We start from the raw sequence: 23028 nt of genomic DNA on the forward strand, positions 1-23028 counted from the left end.
CTCACAATGATACAGGCCAGCTTCCACAGCACTCATGGATGCATCCATCAAACCCCAAATGCAATGCAGCCTTCAGTTTCGATTCATTTCAACTGTCTCCTTTCTCAAGTAATTCACAAACAAGCTAAACAGCAGAGAACTCTACAGAACGTGACTGTGACTCTTCTCCACTGTGAGTGTGGACCAGCTATTCCTACAATTGTTCTCTCAACCATGTATCCAGCCACACATGACCTCTCCTCATGTTATTAGCTTCTTCACTTCCTCCAAGTTTCTATAATATGGGGGATGCTTGGGTGGTCTGAAATCAGTCTCTATGTCAGAGACTTCTTAGCTGTCCTCCCCCAAAGAAACTGCAGAGGTGCACTAACAAGCATGTGGAGAAAGAGTTAAGTGACCAAATTCAGTCCCACCAGCCACAGGGAACCATGTACGTGGAGTGAGCAGAGCAGTTAATTTTATCATCACATTAGGAGAAGACAGGAAAGCATTGGTCCACTTCTCAATAAAGAAGAAAAGCTAACAACAGAAAATGCTGAGTTCAAACTGCTAAATGCTTTCTTTTTTTTTTTTTTTTACACAAAGACTTCATGTGTTACGTGGCAGCTAATATTAGTATCAGTGACAAATGGGCAAGAATAGGAAAGAACAGTAGGAAAAGAAGAGACAGCCCACAACAGTATTAGATACTCGCAGATTTCCTGGACATGAACTTCACCCCAGAGCACTCAGAGTGGGTGAAATTATCTCAAAGTCACTGAGAACTGGGACAGGGTAGGGGAGACACTGGGGGGGGGGAGAAAATGAAGGTCATCTATAATGTTATAACGTGAAAATGAAAAGAGCCATGGGGTTAGACTAAATCTTGAGGTGCCTTTCAATCTCAACTATTTTCTGATTGTGTGGTATAGACCCATCACTAATTTAATTCCTGGAAAATTCTGGCACAGTGTCTTTTTAAGTAGGCAGAAGAAAACAAGGATACAAGAAACAGCCAAAAGGAATTTATTAGATCAGCCTGAAATAACTTCCCTCTAGGAAAGAGCAGGAGGTCATACACAGAGGATTTGAGAACACAAATACAGCAACAGAGGGCGATTTAAAGTTTCATAAGGTATAAATAGTTCTTACACATCTTCATAAACACGTAGGAAAAACACAGGCTGAATGAAGTTAAAGGTAGATGAAAAGTAGATGGGAAAAGAAACCACAAGAAAGCACAAAGAGAAAGGATCCATCCTGAATTTACCAGTATGCAGCACTTTTATTAATAGCCTAGAAGATGGAACAGAATGCACTTACTAAATCTGCACATTACAAAGCCAAGATCTACAAATACACTGATGGTCAGGATTAAATTCATTTAAAAACAATGTAACCTGATGCACAAGTTTCTGAATTGGGGTAGGAATAATTAACTGCATGTTGCAAAACCAAAAAAATGTCATATTGAGGATTACAAACAGGCACCAAGGCACAAACACAACCTGCCAGTTGACCTGGAATCGACCAGCACCTCAGTTACCGTGCCCCGTTTTGGTCATCACACTTCTAAGCAATGAAGAATGACCAAGGGGAGAGAAACCACAAAGATCAGTGATCTAGAGGTTATGAGAAATGGCTTAAGAATCTGAGGTCTAGCATTGAGAATACTGAAGAGAAACATGAATAGACAAGTATCTAAAAGCTGCATCCAAAAACATGAGAGAACCAATATATGATGAACTGCTGCAAGACTGAGAACAAACACTTGAAAAATTTTGACAGTAAAGATGCTCTAAACAGTGGAATGGGCTGCCTTGGGAAGTTCTGGCATTTCTATCATCTCAGTTACAGGTTAGACATGTCTGACACTAATTCTTCATTAAAATTATCCTATTTTAAGAACAGACTGGATGAGATCCTTTCCATTATTCTTGTTCTCTTACAGTATCTGAGTACTTCAAGAACATTAATATATTAATTTTTAAGACAGCTTAAAAGACAAGCCTCCACTTCACAGGCAGAATCCAAGAAAGAAAATGATCTCTCAGTATCTGCTAATCTGAACGTTCATCTTGTCTTCTGTTAATACTTCACTTTTCTATAGTGAGCTGAACTTCAAAAATACAGACCACTGAAATCAATTGATCCCAAGAGGTCAGAGGACAAGTTAAGATGGTTACCATGAAATACAAATTACCTTGGAAAAGTCTGATTTAACCTACTTAATGATAGTAACAGGAGAGGATGGGGAATTTGGGCTCCATTTCAGTCTCTTAAAAGGAACGTGATCTGTAACACCAAATATTTCTGTATCTGTTATCAAACCATAACAACAAACAACACCACGTACATACAGAATCTGCTTTTTCAGTGGCCTTTACAATGACTAATGTGACACCTAAGTCATAAAAACCACTTCCCTGCTGGAAGTCAAGATTGTGTTTCAATGCATAGAGACAGTAGAGTGTTCTTTAAAAAGGCCGACAAGAGTTCAGTACTAGCACTTTCTTTTCAGGTCTGAGAAAAGGTTTTTCAGTTGTGTAGAAATTTACAGCTCCAGGCACCAAATCTCAAGAACTTTAGTCCAAACAGCCAAATATCTGTTAAGTCAGAGGAGGAGGAAAAAAAAACACAAGAGAGAGAGAGAGAACAGTGTAAAAACAAGTATTCAAGCAATCATCTTAATGTTAGGCAATGACACAAACCATTGAATGAGCTGAATTTCAAGTCTCAGCAGAAAAAACCAGCATTTAACATGAATGCAAAGAAAGGGCTTATCTGCAGGAATAGTTTAGAAAAATATAGCATTTATCAAATAAAAGAAGGCACTTTAGCTTGAGCAAGAGGATGCTCTGAACTGCAACAAAGAGTAACCAAAATCAGGCTGCAGTTCACCATGAAGTTACACAGCTTCACTATGAGCTGGACATCACAGAGATCCAGAAAGGGCTTGAAAAGGAAGACAATTTCCTACAAACACGGCTTTTGTAGGGCTGTCGTTCAGAAAGAAAGTGACTGATAGCTTACCTCCATCAGTGCCCTGCAAGCGTAAAGTTCCTTTGTACGACAGTGAGGGATCATGGACTGCACTAAAAAGGAATGCCCCTTTTGTTTCAAGATACCTTCCTCAATCCTCATCCAGATAAGGATTTATTGCCATTTGGCAGTCACAAGATTATTACAAGTCAAGCATCAGGCAAAAGATAACAGCATCACCAACATTCATAATGCTAAAGAACCTCCAGTAAATGACTGTGAAACCGTAGCCTTAAAAGCAATCAGCTTAAATTGATGAAAGTCCTACTGTGGTTCAGAAGGGACCTTACCCCAGAGCCTTCCTGTAGCTATGTCCCATTAACCAACCATGGAGCTGATCTCGCTGAATGCTAACCCCTATAAATGGTTTTTATTAGCAGTAATTTTTGCTTCAAATCATATTAGCTCACTCCAGAGCCATACAAGCCCAAAACTACCACCGTAGAGGTGGTAGATGTGCATACAGGAAAAGCATGGGTAGGGAAAAGTAAATTGCCCCCTTGCAGGGCAGCAGGGAGCTATGGCAAGGTTTAATGACTAGCTAAAGTTGATCTAGAATTTCTTTTCTGGGATAAACCAAAGATTGTAGCATCACAGTAGTATTTACACCCTTGGATGATACGGTTAACTGACATTGATCTATATACTTCAAACCCAGAACATTCCTTGGAAGTTAGATAAACCACACACAAATTGCAAGTAATTTTTGAAGGGTCTATAGAGCCTCTATGTAGTTACGGGACAGAAATATTTATTACATTTGGCATGGAAGTTGCAGTCTGTGAGCACTGGGCAAAAAACAGAAACGGGTAAGTACTAGAGCACCAGATAGCAAGCAAATTCTTTCTTTTCCTTTCCCAATAAATTATATACAAAGGTGAACAGCTGTCACACTGACATTTCAGATCTGAAATATAGTTAAGAGCAAGTTATAACTAAGGCAAAGAAAATGAATGTCAAAGTTTTGTTTTTCCAAATTTCAGATAAGCTCTTTAGCCCTAGGGTTAATCAGAGAGCTAGAGAGCTCTGTTTGGAGTCTAACTTCTCACCAGAAAAATGTTTCTTTGTGCAGTATGTGTGTAAACACGCAAAAGTAAGACTATATGTATTTATATAAATCATATGGCACACCTTTAATTCATTGCCCAGGGTAATCAAAATACTAGTGGTCCTTCAGAGAATTTTCTTCCTGTATTAAGCAACACCAATTAACAAGAGGAACCATCTGAGTAGCATACCCTGCAAAGCAGCTCCACAACCTCACCCTGCAGTCAGCAAGGTTTCCGACCTTTTCCAAAGGTACCTGGTGGAGATGTAGGTCCTCGACAGAAAAGCTAGCTGCTGCACATCATTACCAAAGAGTGCCTAGCTGTCAGGTTAATTCAGCTCATGATAAAACCGAGGGAATGTAATCATTTTTTGACACACAACTGCTTAATGTGCTGCCAGATTGCATGCAGCCAGGGAAGCTGAATAGGTGAAGCTGTAGCAAAATGAAAACAAGCTCTAATTAGCACTATAGTGTACTAGCGTATTTCTCATCGCAGTCCAGTGGCACTGATGAGAATTCCCGAAGTCTAAATCTTCTACCTTCACATATGGTCACAACTAAGGACTATGCTACAGCCATGAATACACGTGATAGTTGCTTCAAAAGGTAAAAATATTTCAAGTAAGGGATGCCAGTCCATCCAAAGGCCAGTTGTCAGCAACATTCCTGAACTGGACACAACAGAGCATCTAGATAAAAGCTTTTCTTTCCATAGCCAACACCATTTCTCTCATTTCCTCTCTCCACAGAGCAGCTAAATTTTTAACAAATTTAAGCATTTGATATTCTCAAGTAGAAGCAGAGAAGTTATAACTTGCTCACAGCCGCAAAAAACAGAAGAACCAGTATCAGCCCCCAGCAGGCCTTGGCTATCACATCAATATGAGGTAAAAAGACAGGAGAGAGAGAATCATGCACTAATTGGACTTAGCCTACAAGGTTTCTTCAGTGTTCCTCCGTAACTGTTCAAACCACAAGAAAAGACCTAATGCACCTCCACAAGCACTGGAAATGGACAGACTTCACACAACCACACACAAACAGGATGTGTCTTCTGATGAAAATCTGTTTTGTAATCAAAATCTTGATTGCTTCATTGGTGGGGAGAGGGAAGGTGGATCAAGAAATATAAACATACACAGAAATCATACAGCTATGGATTCCAAGTTTAAATATTAACTCACAGAGATTATATTCAGAGAACAAGGACCAGCTATAACATCCCCAGCCACTTCATGTGACAAAATAACATCTGCAGCTGCATGCTACTTACTAAAAATTAAAACCAGGCCGATTTATCTACCTGCCAGCACATGTTTACAAGGTAATGGGACTGCCTTTCCTTCCCCCAACACCCCAAAAAAGAAGTTATATTTAGAATCTGTGTTTTTATTTCACAAACTCAAAGATGTGTCACAGCCTGCACATCCTCTCCAGCATTTCAAATCTGACCAAGCATAGGTCACACAAGATACTCTATTTATTAGGCTACCATTGTGAGAAGAAAGTTTATAGTGCAACTGCCAGGACAACAGGTTTTTATTATATAAGGCAAGACTGTTAAGACAGGATTTCCTCTGACCTATATAGACAGCCCACTGTCAGTAAGTCACGAATAGGAGTGCTCAGTCTCACCGCTAAGAATAAATAAAGCATTCAAAACAACAGGGAACATTTCGATTGCAAGAGAAAAGGATTCAGTTAAGTATCACCTCATTCATTCAGACATTTCATGTACAGGGTTGAGTACCTGTGTTGGTTTTTGTCCCCCTCCTCTAGCCAAGTAACAAGAGTATGAAATACATTTGGGAGCAAGAGGATCAGAAAAGGCTTTGTTCATCTATTAGATCACTAAGAAGCTGCCATGTTATAGCATCATAAGGTGGTTAGTTGATAACCAGTCTTTACAAACCAGAAACAGGCCTGCATCCTGCCCCCCAGCTATACTTCTTCAGATTACACTCACCCATTTGCTCTACAATTTCAGGTGGAAAAACTCGAGAAGCAAAAGCTCGCCGGAAGATGTCTGAGAATTCTTTGTCAAGGCCCCCAATGCCCATTTTCTCAAAATTCCAGTCTGGGTTGATGATTGACTGGCGATTCTCCTTGGTCTTTGATTTACCTTAAAAAAAAAAAAAAAAGTTTCAAACATGTAGCACAGCAGAATTACAGCAAGTAGAAGTACAAACACCAAAACAGCTCTACCAGGTCAGACCCATGTCTAGCAAACTCAATGCTCAGTTGCAAACGTTAGCCGGGAGGATACACCAAGACAAGGATACAAGGGCAGCGTACCAAAGACTCAGCTTATTAAGTAAGCCGTTTTCCCAGCCTTCCAACCATCCAGTTCATTGATTTCTCAAGCCAGCGGTTGCTCCTAGGTATTTAAGAATCCACAGTAGATTTCTCTGCCACAAATTTACCCAGGTTCCCTTGGACCCATGTGAGCTTAGTACTCGGAGTGCCCTACAGCATCTAGCTCAGCACGTCTGCTACTGGCTGCACAACTGCACACCTCCTTTCATGTATCTCAGCCAGCTCCTACCAGCCTGTCATTTCATGTCCCCCACATCCTCTCAGTCTTCTCTATTCCTACTACATCCTTTGATGCCTGTAGACAGGCAGACTAGAACTGCATGCACTGTGGTTTGGTTGCATCTTAAATGCAGGTACAAAATCATGCTCCACTTTGTTAAAATTCCTGTATTAATAATGTGTAATAATTCTTAACAACCATGCTTAATAATTCTTAACAACAGGACTCAGGCTGCTACTGAACATAGGTCCAGCATTTCCTTGGAACTACCATACCTGGGATCTTGCACAAAACAGCAACCACTTTTGACCAGAGTTAGGAGCGTTCATCCTCCCACATATCAGTTTACGTTTATTTATACCGAACATCCTCTCCCATTTTATTTTTTAGTCACTGAAGTCCATAAAAGCAAGCTTTGTCACCTGATTCAGTCTTTTTTCCACTTTATTCCATAATTACAATGAAAAGCAAAGGCCCCAGCACAGATTCATGTTCAAGTCCACTGGCACCCAATATTTACTTCTACCATTTCATCACTCACCCACTCATGCAAGGACCTTTTCTCTTACACATCTCTGTTTAGAGCCTTTTTAAAGAAACTTTGATAAAGAACTTTGCTGGAAGAGCTTTGAAAAACAAGCAGACTGTGTCAGCCCTTATGCCCGCGCTTTTTGATGCCCATAACAAACTCCGGTAGCATCATGAGGTAGGACTGCCCTTAAAGAACACAAGCTGACCCTTCCCAGTGTACCACCTTTATACAGGTATCCACTAATTTAATTCTTTGTTGCAGTTTCTGTTGATTCTTCTGTACAGATTTCAAGTTCAAAGATCTATACTCTCCAGACCTTCTCTAGAATCCTTTTAAAAACAGACAGCACATTTGCCATCCTGCAGTCCTCAGATACCAGAGCAATTTTAAGCAAAGTCACACAAAACAGTTACAAGGTCAGCTAGCTCCTTTACAGCTCAGAAGAATAAAAGCCAAGTCCTGGCAAACCACCACGCTCCATTTTGTCTGTCTGTTCCATAACCTCTTCTAGAGCTACTTCAAGTTCAGCCAGATCCCCTAAGCACAGGTTTTGCAGTCTCCATGAGATGTTGTAACCACACTCTTTTCCTTTTTGCTGACAAACCACATGCATTTTGGTCTTGCAGAGCTCCTTACTCCCTTTTCAGAGAAGCTTTAAAGTACTCGGGGTATTTAGGAAGTAGACAATAAGCATAAATGCTCCTATAAGAATACTGCTGGGAAGCTGTCAATTCCATGTAGTCTCACCTTCAGTTTATTCAAGGGAATTTATAAACAAGCACTGACAATTATTGGTTAGATTAACATTCCCAAATGGCTTTCAGCATCATCACTTTGCTTAGCTACCAAAGAAGCCAACAATAATATAAAAATCCAGAAAGAAAGCAGAGTCTGAAGATTATCCTTAACTCATGCAGAAATTGGATGTCTTGTATTTTCTTAAGACTTACACCGTGCTTTACAGGATTTTTTGTACAGGATTTACAGGACCATTATCTCCCCTAAAAAGCCAGTCATGGCAAACTACAACTGTGCATTTTGCTCATTTGTTCTACAATCTCTTCTAGAGATACCTCAAGTTGAGCCAGATGAGTTAGCATCTAGAAGTGCAATAAGTACACTGAACAAAGGTTCTTTGTTAGCTGAATTAGACTGCTGCTAATCCTGGTCTAAAACACACCCGGAATCAATCTCTCAATTCAGAGTGCAGCAAAACAAACAAGAACATGCCTTTAACTGACACGTTAGGGACAACACAGTAGCACGTATATAACATACTGCACTAATTCATAGTACCATGCAGGGTAGCAGCGAGCATTTCATTCACCGATGACTGTGTATTTATTATCTCATTGCTCCACGACAGTGTTTAAATCCCAGCACTTGGCCAGTGATGCTCCACTTCCTGCAGAGCTTAGCCTACATCCCCCCCTTCTGGCAGCACCCAAGCACGATAAAATTCTTGGAGATTGAATTAAAACATCATCCATTGGTTTTATAACATGTAATTTTATGCTAGTTATAAGAGACAGAATTGGTTTCATTTTTTTAATTATTACAATTCTTTTCTACTGGGGGGAAAAAAAAAAAAAAAGGGTCTTTATTGAAGGCGGCACTACTTCACTTTTATCTCCTCTCTCAGAATTTAATTATTCAGGACTTCACAATTCTCCAGAGACTAACAAAGCACATTAAGTAGCTCTGCCTCAGATGATTAATAAAGCACCAATATGACACAAGTAAACTGAAGCCTAAGCAACTCTTTTGTCTTGTCTGCAGACAATGTAATTGAATCACAGTGAAGGATTCCTATTTCCAATCAATCAGCTCTCCCATAGGACCACTCCTCACACCTATACATGCTAGGAGGAAGATCACAGCTCATTACATGGCTTTGACTATCAACCAAGAAAAATATCACTGCTTGCTCTGATGCAATAAATTGGATTGTTAATACTCACCTCAAAATGTCCTATCGAGACACAGTAAAAATTAAATGGGCTGTAATCATGTAATCACAGGTATGAACTAATTTGCCCATGTGAATTTCATTTTGTGCTCTTAAAATCTGTATCTTTGTTCACAAATTACAGACATCTACAATTCAGCCTACAGACCTCTGGTGAGGTTTTTTTCAGTACAGATGACTGGCTGTGCTTTCAGATAAAAAGTTCCCCGTAAGATGCAAGGTATGCAGTTACACAACAGCCTCATGTCACCCCAGTTTTGGGGGCAACTGTAGCACACGAAGCAGACAACTACAGAACATGAAGTCACAGCTCTGCATTCAAGGGAATAGGGCACTTCAGAGCAGCATCAAAACTCAGCCTCTGCCGCAAGCTCCTGCAATGCTGAGTGAGTTTAATTGTACTTTCCTAAGTGGCTAGTACCCTCATATGTTTTATTTCTGTAACAAATACCCAAAGTGCTGAGCATTCACAGTCAAGCAGAGCTCTGCTTTGAAGCCTACTGCAAAAAAGGCAAGTATTAAAACTCAACTGAATGCTCATCTCAGCTGGCCAGATTCACTGAACCCCCACACACCACAGTCTTCACCTACCACTTCTTATCTGCGGAAGAGCAGCAGCAAAAGGAGTTTCCCTAGGTCATGGGCTCTGAGAAGAGGGAGCAAAATAAGGAAGGAAGGGAGGTGTGGGGGAAGCGTGTCTCTTCAAGTACAGGACTTGAATCACACCCAGAAAAGAATGCCTAGAGCCTTATTACCAGCAAGGGAGGTATATGCATCTGTACACTCACTAAGTATCATCCACTTCATAACACTGATAAGAAAAGGAACAGCCAGACTAACAGGGTGTACACCTGTTCTGTAGGACAGCCACCATGGTCCCAGGGCACACACAAAGCCAGCTGCAGGGAAGGGGCCCTCACTGCCCGCTTCGTAGTCCCAGTTCCCATCGTTCAAGCTGGTAGTTCTATGGAACACACCCAATTCCTCCCCAGCCCTACACCACTTTCTTTCTAAATGAACGCATGGAGGACATATCAATTATTCCCTGATTTCCTGTCTAATAAAGTCTGAAATTGTACATAAAGATTTGTTTTGTTGAGGTTTTAGAAACTGCCTCTTTAAAAAAAGTTCAGTTTTGTTAATAAACTTGCTGTGTAAACAGTTAGAGCAAACACACGCAAGGAACCCCCTGTGCTGTCTTTTGCAGCTGTCATCAGTTTCTGAAGAGCAGGACTTTCAGAAGTCAAGAAAACTGAAGTGCTCTTCAGAAGCTGTCCTCTCCCCCTGAAGAATCCATCTCAGAGATGGAATTTTCAGAAATAAGTTTTGCACTCACTTTGACATTTTAGCTACACATTCAAAAAAGTTCTCCATTTCCTATTTCCCTGCTCTTTTGATTAAATTTAGTTAAAGAGGTGTTGGCTTATAAGTACCCCTAAAAATACCATCTTCTGATGTTTAAAGTTAAAATATTTCAATGGTGCTGTCTTTTGTTGGATTTACTGGTCCATTGTGCCTTTATAATCCAGGCTCAGGAGTGCAAATTAACTTCACTCATCTAACTTGACTTGGTATTGCCAGAATCTCTCCAAGTCACACTCACCTCTTCTCCTCCTATCTCTGTCTCTGTATACTTTCAGATAACAACATGGTGATAGTCATAGTACAGACACACACAGACCTGCTCTAGTACACTGGTCAGTTGTGGAGCTTCATACTGGGAGGACAGTGACTTTATTATAGAGTCCCTGATTAGAAGCAGCAAAGTCTGCTGGAGGGGTGGTGTCTTCTCAGTGCAGTGGTTTTCAAGAGAGCCCTGAGCACCTACAACCTGCTTTCTAAAGGCTGTGACAGGTTCCCAAGGGATCAAACACAGTCATCTGCTAGTTTAAACAGATACCTGGGAGACATTCTGACATGCAGTTTTCAATGGATTAGGTCAACTGATGTAACCAGAAAAACAAACTTTGAGGCATAAAGTCTCTGAGGCCAGAAAAGCACCAAACTTCAAGCCTTATTTATCTCTTTGGATACAGTGGCACTTACCGATCAGATTGAGAGAGGAGTTCTCAGCTTTTTCAAAGGCAACTTGACTGTTTCCCAGAACCAAACCAACCTCAATCTGCAAAAGGGAGGGAAACAAATAATTACATTAAGCTATTAGGCTCAACTTCACATTGCTCCTTAGGTATCTCCAAGCATATCTCAGAAGGCAAGAAACAGCAGCAAAAGCTCCACTACAAAAGTCACTGGGAAGAATATGAAATACCACACCTCCTCTCAAACTAACATCATTGAATACAGAAGCTCATCAGGTATATTATATTGGATTTTTAAAGTTGTTTAGTTCAAAACCAACTATTTCATTTCAGCAAGATCTAGCAAGTAAAAAAGAAAATAAAATCATGACCTTTCTACAGAAGAAAAAAATCAACACTGGACACATCTGGAAGACAAAAAGGCTTAAGAGAGGGTGTTTCCATGAATTACTACATAAAGAACAAAAGAGGTTGCATCTTCCCCAGCTCTGCACTTCAACTCATGCAAGTCTAAGCTCCCAACCACACAAGCAGAGGAGACCATTAAACTCAAAACAATGCTCCTTATTTCTCTGAGGCAAAAGACACAGCCAGGTGAAACAAACGTGCAACTTCTCCAAATGCAAGTAACCCAAATTCCTCCTTGTAGCAAGATCTGGTCAGTACTTGAATCTCTGCAGTCCCTAAGGAACGAATGAATTCCTGTGAGCCTACCTTCTGCTTTTTGCTTGCTCCAGATTCTCCTTTGAGAATGCTGGGGTCCATAGCTTCCATGTCCTTTACCAACAGGCCAAAAAGTTTATCATTAAAGCTGAACACAAGCTGTGGAAAGAAATAACAGAAGATTTTAACTCATTGAAAAAACTAAAAAGGACTTGACAAGGCTACTAAGACATGAAAAGAAAGAGGCCTGACGCCTAAGTTTACCACCCAACAAATTCCACGTAGCTCTTAACCTGTAAAGGTCAGGTGAACTGAACAAGTGCTTTCCATGTCCCATATGTAAGCGTAACAGATTAAAAGCAGCAGAGCATGAAGTCAATTGGAAAAGAAAAAAAAAATCAAAGAAAAATTCTCCTTCCAAGAAAAGCTTCTCTTTTCCCGCTTTTTCGCCCTGGGTAAATGTTGAAACATGCTACTGAGAATTAATTAAAACTGGTGTTAATTTTGATCTTACATAGAAGGAAGACAGAAGTTGCTTCTCAAAATATTCCAGGAGCTGCCATGCTTACATCCGACCAGGCCACAATAGAGAGAGAACCCAGCTCCCTCAAGCCCTGAGATCGTCTTCACAAAGATAGGTAGAGTTCTTTAGATAAGGAAAAGGTAGGTTTTAAACCACTCTCGGTGAAAGTCATGATGGTTCAACTTGTCAGAAAGAAACCATTCACAAAATAAACCACTTCTGCCCTATTAGCTGCCCTTTGCAGGCCATAGTCAGTACCTAGGTATTTTTCACTATTTTACGTCAGTGTAGTACAAGCATGCTCACGTTACTTAAGAACATTTCAGCCTTAAAAAACAAAACAGAAGCCACACCTGCTGGCCTACTGAGAAGGCCTGGCTGTTGAACTGCTGGATGAATTCAGCAGCCATCTTGTCTGTGTCATAGGGGTTGGAGTCAATGTTCTTCTTCTGCAGAAAATCTATCTCAATTGTCATTGTGCCGATACACTGCTTAGCCTTGTCAAAAGTGTATAAGGAAACTGTTAAAAGACAAAGAAACAGTGCACTTCAGAACAGCAAGGTCCCCCCACAATACATTAAACATACTGTAAGTCTGGCGGTACACGTTCTTTTATTCAGAATGGGTACTTAATAAAATTGAACATATTATTTCAATAGAGACACTTATTTCTTTTCCATCCATGTTCTACTACAAGATCAAAAACACAGCAAACATATCTCCACTGAAAATCCCTGCATTTCTCTAAAAATTCTAATAGTCTCCTTTAAAATAGCTCAAACACCATAAAAAGCTTTGGAGGATGAGGACAATGAAAGCAAATTCACACGTGCTGTAGTATCACAATAGCTATATCTACATCTAAGGGTTTGGAGGACATGTCTTCAGAAAGTCCAAAAGCAAGTATTAAGAGTAGTCTTGCCCCAAAAAAATAATGACAAGAGGTCATAATTTGATTTCTGTAGCAACAGACTGACTGACTAGCTCTTCTCCAGATTAGGTACCAGAAAGTAAGATTACCTGCAAATTCAAGTGCAGTAATACAATTTATCAGGCTTCTACAGCCCAGAAAGAGGCGTCAGCTACCCTTCCTCTCTGACACAGAGGAAACAGCCGCTACCCCAGAGGTGCACTTGAGCCTATCCTGACCTGCCCCAGGTTATGAAGGGGGAGGGGGGGGCAGAAAGCAAGGTGGCACAGAAGGTACTTCACAGTCATTGGCAACAGCACCTAATCCATGCAGGCCTCAAGTTTCATCATGTCAAAAACAAGCGGCCACTTATGGTCATTGCTGCTGGAGGAAAGAGGCTAGAAAGGAAAGAGCCGCATGGCCCACAGCTTCAGGGACACTGCCTCAGCACAACTGATCAGAGGGACAGGATCTCACAAAGCAGACAGTCCTAATAATTAACAAACCAGACAGCAGCAAAGGACAGAGGCAGATGTGTCTCCAGAAGACTGAGGAACACTATAGGTTTGCTTTGAATCTAGAGAAGAAAGTCTGATCTGATACAGAAGTCACTGCTAAGGATAAAGCGGCAGGAGGTGAACAAAGGAAATGTACTTTATACATAACCGATTTCCTATCAAGCCTCTTGGCAGTACAACGGTTCCAGAACCTGCAGATTCCTGGGAAGAAGACACATCAAAACAAGCATCCAGCATGCTATGATACACAATTCATTCAAGTTAAGTGAGAAAAAGAAAGCCTGCCTGCTGCTTAAATTGTTGTCAGAAGACACACAGGTCATCACAGCATGCACATTTAACGTCCTTCCTGCTATAAGAACTGGCCACCTAGAGATGAGCTGTCAAAGAAAGATCTTTCAGAAAACAGGTATAAAGATGAAATGCTAAACCATGTCCTGAATTGAGGTATATCTACTATATCAACTAGTTCTTTCAAAAAGGGATATGGCAGCAGGGTTATCACATAAGCCATAGCTAATGAAGGAGGGACTTTGGCCCTGCAAAAGCAAAATGGGAGTTCTTCTTGCCTTACAGGTCACTTCAGGGTAGTTACTTCCTTTTACTTGCTTATTCTCAGAGGTTGGTCAAACAAAAGCTTCTGGAGTGTCAGTCCCTGGATCTGGTCACATCACAGAACTGAGTTGTTAACTGACTACAAGTAGCCCCTGCATCAAGGACTGAAAGCTGGGGCATGCCTGGTAGAGAGGGCAACAGTAATGCACCAGTGGGGATGTAGTCCAGTAAGCAATATACAGCGCCAGCTTCAGAAGCCTGTAACATCCTAGAATCAGAGAGGCTAAGAAGGTAGCAGTGACCTTCCGCTGGGGAGAACACAGCTGAAGCAGCCAGTCCCCAGCTCCAGGTGTGCATCTCCAATTGTAACACAGGAGATGATGAAGCTGAACCACACTGAAGGCAAGACAACTGCATCCACTCAAGGCACTCGACCATTAAATGCAGCGGACCGCATTTAAAACTGACATTTTAAACATAGTTTTCACATTATTAGAGGAACAAGACAAAAAGAAAGCCCTGTTAAATCACTAGTTTTATGAATAATTCTCCCTACCTGTAGCATAGCTTCACAAATCCTTTATACTTAGCAGGGAGTCATATGACATTTAGTCACTCTGCATAAAATTACTGCATTATTTTTCTTAATACATGTTCCCACACAGTCAGTAAGTTTATAGCAAGGTCTACTACAAGTACAATCACAAATCCGCTCTAACCGCTAGTCATGCTGAATATTAGTGTTTCTTTTCCCAAATAACTTCAGTAATAAAAAGCATTTATCTAAGCCAGCTGGCACATGTTACTGATCAGCAACCAAAAAAGGGTGAGAAACTAATTTATCCGTCTCCTTCCCTCATTACAAGTTATTCTTCAGTTTAAATAACAAAACAAAATAAAGTCAGCCAGCAAAAAGACCTGGCTTCCAAGCAAGATCTGTGAGGCATCTAGTTGCGCAGAGGGACAAACAGACCCACTCTAGCTTGTCACGACAAAATCAGAGATCCACAAAGACATGCGACCACGCTCGAGTACTGGTTCATGCCCAGGGACTTGCCCAGATCAAAGGAGCTGGGAAAACAAACAGCCAAGGAGTGAGTTTCCCTAACAGTACCTCACACCCACAGCTGTACCACCTCTCAGTCTAGGTGCTCCTCACTTCTTGACACAGGATGCAGTCATCAGCTCTGCCAACAATCCTCAAATGACAGGAAAATCCCCTGGAATCAGTCAAGTAACTCAAATGGCAAAACAGTGGCCTAATGAACACTCTGCTCCACCTCAGTGACTGTAAGCCAGCCAACCACTATAACAGACTTCAACACAGCAACCTTATCAAACAAGAGGATGAGATGGCTGCCCCCAGGTAATTCCTGATGGTCAGAAGAACAGACATGATCCATTACCTTGATCTGCTGTTGCAAAGAACATGGAGACCCTCCTATAACAAGCTTCTGCTAGGAGTTTGGTCAATACTCCAGAAGTTACAGACAGATTAAAGAGCAGCAACTACAGCTGACAATGATGCCAGTCATTCACAAACCAGAGATAACAGTGACAGACAGCATGAATAAATCAAAGACAGAGCATGCAAGCCGAGACACACACATCAGTCTCTTTGAACACTGGCAAAGGCTTGTCAGGCTGAATTAAGACTCGAAATTGGAATACAACCCTTCAAGCTGCACAAACTTGAGACAGCACCTCTTTCCCTTCATCATACTGCAGAATATTCTAGTCAGTTATTGGTGAAAACATCAGTGCTACTCAAAGCTCATCACTTCAGCTATCCAGAGCGTACTGCTGGCTTTTGGCAACTCTTAGCATGAAAACTTCCACATTCACAATACTCAAATTTAGATGTCAATAATAGTCTCACTGACAACAACTGTTTTCTGTTAGCTGGTAAGTGTTCTCCAACACCACAAGAACAGACTACCCAGGACATGTCACTTCAGCATGGAAACATGAAATTCAGCTGCTATAAACATATGCCATGCCCATGCTGCTGGCTCACTTACCATCTATCTCTTGTCCAATGGAAAGTCCAGCCCATTTTCTCTGTAAAAACAAGACAAAAACTTCAGAAAGCTTGTCCTTCAGTAGAACAAATGCCCGCTCAGAGTCAGCATCCTCACTCAGAAAAGCAGGCTCCCCCATGAGAACTTTAAGTAGCAGCAAAAAAGGGAAGAATGGGACCTTACAAAGACCCCCAAATTAACAGGAAACACTTCGTGACGTCCATGCATCCATAAGGTAAATACATATTTTGCGTAACACTGGTTGCAATTATCCAAGGCTTCAGGAAATACTGGAAGTTAAAACTCAGCATCAGGAATACTCAAATAAAACATTTATCTATCAGTAGCTGTAACATTTAGTACCATAGTCCCTTTTAACAGATAAGCAACCTACCTCGTTCCTTAGCAGAAGAGCTGTCCCAGCTTTACAACAGCTACTGGAAATCTACAAAAATCAACCCTAGACCATGAATGCATCTACTTTAACCCTGTGACATGGGTATCTCCTACTGATAACTGCTTTTCAGTTTGGGCATCACAAATCATAGCTAGACATACAGTTAACATAACATCCTCTTCACCCACTCATCCAGACAAATCTGATTTTGAACAACATGTCAAAAAGCCATTTTGGTGGCTATGCCAAGACATCTGTTCAGGAAAAAAAAAAGAAGAGGCCTTGTGTTCACAGCATAGAGACTTGGCTTCTAGATCTGTTACCAGCAGGAAAACATCAAAGCATTAAATCAGTGATCACGATTGTTGCAGATTTACATTATGTGACACACTGCGTAAGCCAGTTAAAGGCTACAAGATTGATTTTTCCATTTAGAAGTTAACTGTTTTAATTATTTATTCTAACCATCTTTTAACATGTGATGGCTTAAGAAAGAGGAGACAAATTATTTAATATATTTTGTTGCACTTTTCATCTAAAAATACTAACAATGACTGACTACAGTCAATAAAACTTCTGGTAGGTCTTTAAAAGAGCAACACGGCAAAGAAAACCCTTAAAGTCAAGGGAAACCAGGGAACAAGAAAAATTCACAAGGCATAGCAGACACCACTTAGGCTTTTCTTTTTGAAATAGTTTGCTTCTGGTGGGTTTTTAAAAGGTTACAATTACACCTTTTCTAGTATCTTTATCCCACAACGAACTAAAAATAGATCTAAGCAATATCAGCAAGTGTGTTTCAGTTATAGCAAAAGTGTCCTTGAACTTTTCCTGCCAGTAATCAAATTTGCAGCATATATTTGTGCAGGCATCTCCCGCCAATTAGGAGTTATCTTCAGTCCTGACCCCAAAACAGATTTTGTTTATTCTATAGCAAAACGGTATGTCAAACCATATAGTACCTGGGGCAAGCTGAATGCGATGCTGCCAGGAACAACTGAGGAATGGGTTCTCAGCGTGAAAATGTATTTGTGGTTGGGAGAAGTCTTCACAACAACATGCCTAGAAGAGAGAACAGTATTTTATTTCGATAAATACCCAGGAGGATTTTGCATCGCTCCCAGTGCTGTGAGAATTCAAAAGAAACAAGCCAGCTTGTATCTGGTCCTATAAAGGAAAAAATAAAAAGCTTTAGACCTACACCATGATGCAGGCACACAGCAGTCTTTCACAGGAGTCCACCACCTTCAGTGATATAACATGATCTCAAAGCCCAGCTGAAAGACACTGTACTAATAATTATTATTTACATTTTTGCACCAGTAGCCTTTTACTTCAGGAATTGTACTATACAAATGTGAGAGAACCAAACCATAACCACGAAGACCAAGACTGCTGTATCTAAAAATCAACACTGGTTTTCACATCTCAAGCATCTCACACCAAAGCATCAGTATTTTATCCCAATACAAGCAGTATCCCCCAGCTGTGATTTCAACAAGAAATAGATGCAAAGCCTATACAAGAATCTTAATATATTGTTTAGAAGTTTGATTGCAGAAAAAAATGGAAGGGATTTCTGTATAGAAAGTAAAATCACACAGGTGCTGAGGCTGTTCCTCCTGTTTGCTACTTGACAGATCTTGGAACTCACAGACAGTATTTGAAGACCAGGAACACTTACAAAAACAGAACAATACAGTCAGAAGCAGACACAGCAACAATTCCATGTGCCTGTCTGCCACTCTCAGAAGCTAAGCTGTCAGGAACAAAGATACTCAACAGCTGCTTACAGTTATCCCCAGACTATGCCCGATAGCTCTTAACATGGGATAGGCAGATGACTTCTTGGCATAAGAAAGCAAAACAAAAGGAAGATGAGATTTGTGTGCACTGGTGGCAGGGGCGACGGTGGAACCAGGTTTCGCTTGTCTTCCCAACTGCCTGCAGTCTGCTCACAGGGTCTGTAAGGCCACCAGCTCATGTGGTGCTTGCCCCCCCCCCTCACTAACCCTCCTACCCGTTGTCAGAAACTAAGGGCTAGATGCACTATGCTAACAGCCAAGGCCCACACTCCCGGCCATCCACACTCCCTGGCAGTGGATGTATTACATGCACATATGCTCCATGTATTTTCCTTTGCATATGCACAGCAAATCCAACACCATCCAAAAGCAGATCTGCTGCACATGTATACATTGGCTACATCATGTATACATAACAGCTCAGACACATGGTAGGAAAGAACATATGGCCCTTAGACTAGAAGAAATGCATGGCCTGCGTAGCCAAAAACCACTAGACACCACTAGCTTTAGCCCAAACAGACAGGGAAGCTTGCAAAACCTTTCCCAGAACTGCTAGCACTCGATGGTATAGCAGGGTAAGAGAGCACTTTAAACGTACCACACAGTGATACATACCTCCTCTGTCAGGTGACCAGTGATCCGACTCTTCACTGGCCCTAAACCACCCATCAGCTGCCTAAAACCCCAGATATAGGGACACACACCCTTCCTTTTAACTACAAGCTGGTCAGCCTCACCTTAGTCCCTAGGAAAGTGATGGAGCAACTAATCCTGGAAGCCAAACATATTAAGGGAAAGTGACTGGGAGTAGTCAGCATGGATTTACAAAGGAATAACAAGCCTGACCAACACGATAGCTTCCTACGATAAAATGGCAAGCATGTGGAGCTGGAAAGTGACTTTGCAGAAAAAAACTGGGATCCTGATGGACAATGAGTCAAACATGAGCCGGCAATGTGCTTTTGCAGCAGAGGTGGCCAACAACATCTCTCGCTGTATTAGGAAGAGCACTGCCAGCAGGGCAGGGTAGATGGATCCTTCCCAGACTGAATTAATTTTAAAGGACTGTTTAACTTTAAACTGAGTAGTAGATAAAATAGGGAAGCTGTCCAGGAAGCCAGGATTGAAATCAGGAGATTTCCGGCACAGAGTGTATCAGCCTGAGTAATTCAAATTAGTATCAAAACAACCAGAAAGAAAGGTATCACATTGCAGTGTTAGATAAGCATGCCTGCAGGCAAAATACAAGTTCCAGCTATGCTACTGCAATACCTCACCAAGAAATACACTTGATGACAAATAACACCCTACTAGAAGCAGTTCATCAGACACTAAAAGACCCAAGATTAAAGCTCCTTAAGACCGAGATGGATCCTGAGCAGTGCACCAAGTTTGGCTCGAAACACAACAGCAGCTACATACACATTCAGCATCTCTGCAGGAAGAAACAAACTCCACTACTGTTGGGTTTCACTTAAAATAAGTGAAATACAAGAAAATGAGGAAACCTGGTAAAAATACTGCGGGGGTGGGGTGGGGGCTGTATCCACAAAGATTTAATACAAATTAGAGCTAACATTTCCAGCAAACCAGAAAGACAGCAGAGCCCAACATCAGGCAAATACATGCCAGGAAGAAAAAACAAAACACGGCAAGAAAAAAAAAAATAGCTTTCTGAAAGAAATCTCTAGCCAAGTGAGAATATTAGGAAAGGTCAAATCCTGACAGGTTCTTTGAGAAAAATCTGCAAAAGGCACAGGGACAACCATGTTTCTTCTCAAAGACAGCAGGGGCAGTTTCCAACAGGCTGTAAACAACCTAAGTATTAAGAATGTTCAAAATAAGGCAACAGCAGGAAAAACTAACTGCATTTTCCTACATTGATGTTCACTAGGAAGGAGCTTGGAGAGTTCACGGAGACACATGGGGGAAATCTTAGCCTCATTAACAGCTTCTCCTTACAAGTGAACAAAAGGAACAATGAGTCACCAGGGCCAGATATCTCCCAAGAGCTCTAACAGATGAAACTACTGCTCTAATGCATGTGTAAACCCCTGCCTTAAACTATGAGAACCATAACGTGGCTGGCATGCCAGTTCTTAAGAAGAGCTCCAGACTGGGCCCAGGAAACTGACTGTTGGCAAGTCTGCTGGCCAGGCTGACCAAACCAACAGAAATTATAATAGGTGGTATTAACCTGTGCATCCATTAGTCTTTATGTTAGTGAAGAAAGAATATGTAAATTACTCTCTCCCTTACAAAAGCTATATCTATATAAAGGTGCCAGTAAGCATCTGAAATACATGGGCAGACATTCCTCTGGTGCATGTTTGGAAACCTGTGTAAATTATTCAGCAAGGCTCCTCAAGGGCTCTTCGGATAACTAAGCTGGCACAAGATAAGATGGTCTTCCCATATAAAAGGCAGGAATAAAAGGTAGAATAATTAGTCAGTTCTCAACATTAAACAACATTGCAATAATCTGTCCTGCCTTCCTTCCAGATTGTTGTCCCCTTAGCTGCCTCAGTGTTTTCAGCACCTGTTTCTTGAAAATACACTGGGAGTCCTCAAGATAGAAGTATGTCACAAGAAGATGGCATAACTTATCAAACCACCACAGTACCATAATAACGCACTTCATCCCATGAACTCATGCGTCACAGAATGGTGACTCATACTTGTCCAACTTACAGTATGCAGAAAATGAAGCATGAAAAGATCTATAGTAACATCCTGGGGATAAACCTTCCCAATGACACAAGGTCAAACTCCCATCTCTAAACTGTGAGCACTAAATGGAAGTCTTAAAGTCCTTTGTATAACCTACCAAAAAAATATTCTGTGCAGCCAGCCATGATTAGGATGATACAAACCAAATCTGCTGACTGTGTGCAATTACAGCAGCAGATCATAAGGATGGTCTTTCTCAGTATATCTGCAATGCAGCAAAATGACTACATCCTTCAGTAGTAGCTGAGTATCTATCTGTACTCTAGTCTTACACTTTGCAAAGCGATTTATAGCATCTGCTCACAACCAAACATATGCTGCTTTCTCTATGAGCCCCAATTCCTAGAAATAAGCAGCCCTCTTGGGTAGAATCAGTACAGTCAGAATCATGTCCATCCTGTTTACCAGGCAAGTCTTGGGATCTTGCATCCTGCACGCTTCCATAAATGCAATGAAAGAGGGTTCTCAAAGTGAAAGGAAAGCAGCCAGCTGCTGCAGGTTTGGAAGCTGGGTCCCTCCAGGACGTTCATATTTGAGGAAATTAACATTTTTATAATGCATGAGGTACAATGCTCAGTTCAGATATTTTTGTAACTCATTTATTTTGAGAAAAAAAAAAAAATCTACCTGGAGAAAAGCACCATTTGAAGAGATCACCCTGTCCAAGAAGATACTTTTTCCTGCTTCTGACTCTAAAAGTTGTTCTTGGTTGGGCGCGGGGGGGGGGGGGGGGGGGGGGGGGGGAGGAGCTGTTTTGTTTTGGTATTTTATAATGAAGTTGGGCTTGTGAAATCACAGTTCAGCTAATGACTAACGGGCCAGGACAGCTCTCCAGGGTACCAGCACAGCAGACTGACAGCCCAAAAAGTGGCAAGCCTTAAACCACATAACTCCCTTGTTCCCTGCATTTCTGAGCCACTTGGCTCTCCATCCTTAGCAGAATTCATTTGGGCCAGGTATTTTATGCTAAGGCCCTAAGTGTATCATTCAGCATCTTTTTTAAACACTTTTTCCGATTTTTCAAACCCAAGCTCTTCCACCTTCTGCTGCATGTGATACTCTCTGCTGAAATTAATTACTTCTGTCTACAGTCTACATATTGAAATCTTTTTAAGAGAGCCACCATACAGTCACAGTAAAGCAAGGAAACTAATTATTTGAATTGGCTTCTTTTAATACAAAGCCCTTCTGTGTGGATTGAGCTGAAAAATTAATGTGTTTTCTACCTTTCTCACAAATGTAAAACCCAGAGTCAGCTTCTATCAGTCACCCTAGAACTGTAATTAAAGAATCCAAGTTGTTGTGCCCACTCTCTGGTTGCCTTCCACTTTTGTTCTTGTGCATGAAAAAACCCAGTACAAGAGAGAACTTCTACCGCCTCTGCTCAGCACTCCAGTATCATGAGAAAGTGAGAAGATGCCCTTAGTAACGCAACTAAATGATAAAAATCTGTTTGAAATAGATCAAATATTCTAACTATGTAACAGGAACAATAGCAAAAACAAGAAAGATCAAAAAAGGCCTGAAGTTCTTCATTAAAATAGTGATTATGATTAGTTAAGCAGATCCAGTTCCCAACGAAGAAATGCTTCAGAGAAAAATTTACCATTTTTTTTAACATCTCCAGCTCTGAGAAAGAGGCACATTTGCAGTTTTGGTCTTTAAAGATGCAGAAGTTCTGTTAATTAACCTACTGTACTCACTTTCCCAAATCTGAAATTTCATTCCACCTCCATTCAGATTTTGAAAACAATT

The 23028-nt window shown here is 41.0% G+C and overlaps 1 protein-coding gene across 6 annotated transcripts in view; it reads right to left on the minus strand.

The window, feature by feature from the left end:
• Positions 1-23028, minus strand: part of NSF (N-ethylmaleimide sensitive factor, vesicle fusing ATPase) — a 75203-nt gene that overhangs the window by 38844 nt on the left and 13331 nt on the right. For all 6 annotated transcript variants that reach the window (XM_055697516.1, XM_055697517.1, XM_055697519.1 and 3 more), the window contains exons 3-8: positions 17698-17797; positions 16339-16378; positions 12688-12854; positions 11863-11970; positions 11156-11231; positions 6039-6194 (exon numbers count right to left, since the gene is read on the minus strand). In XM_055697516.1, the coding sequence (XP_055553491.1) occupies positions 6039-6194; positions 11156-11231; positions 11863-11970; positions 12688-12854; positions 16339-16378; positions 17698-17797 (647 nt within the window). The remainder of the gene's footprint in view (positions 1-6038; positions 6195-11155; positions 11232-11862; positions 11971-12687; positions 12855-16338; positions 16379-17697; positions 17798-23028) is intronic.

The sequence above is a fragment of the Falco cherrug genome, chromosome 20 (assembly GCF_023634085.1).
Source record: "Falco cherrug isolate bFalChe1 chromosome 20, bFalChe1.pri, whole genome shotgun sequence".
Classification (NCBI taxonomy): Eukaryota; Metazoa; Chordata; class Aves; order Falconiformes; family Falconidae; genus Falco; species Falco cherrug.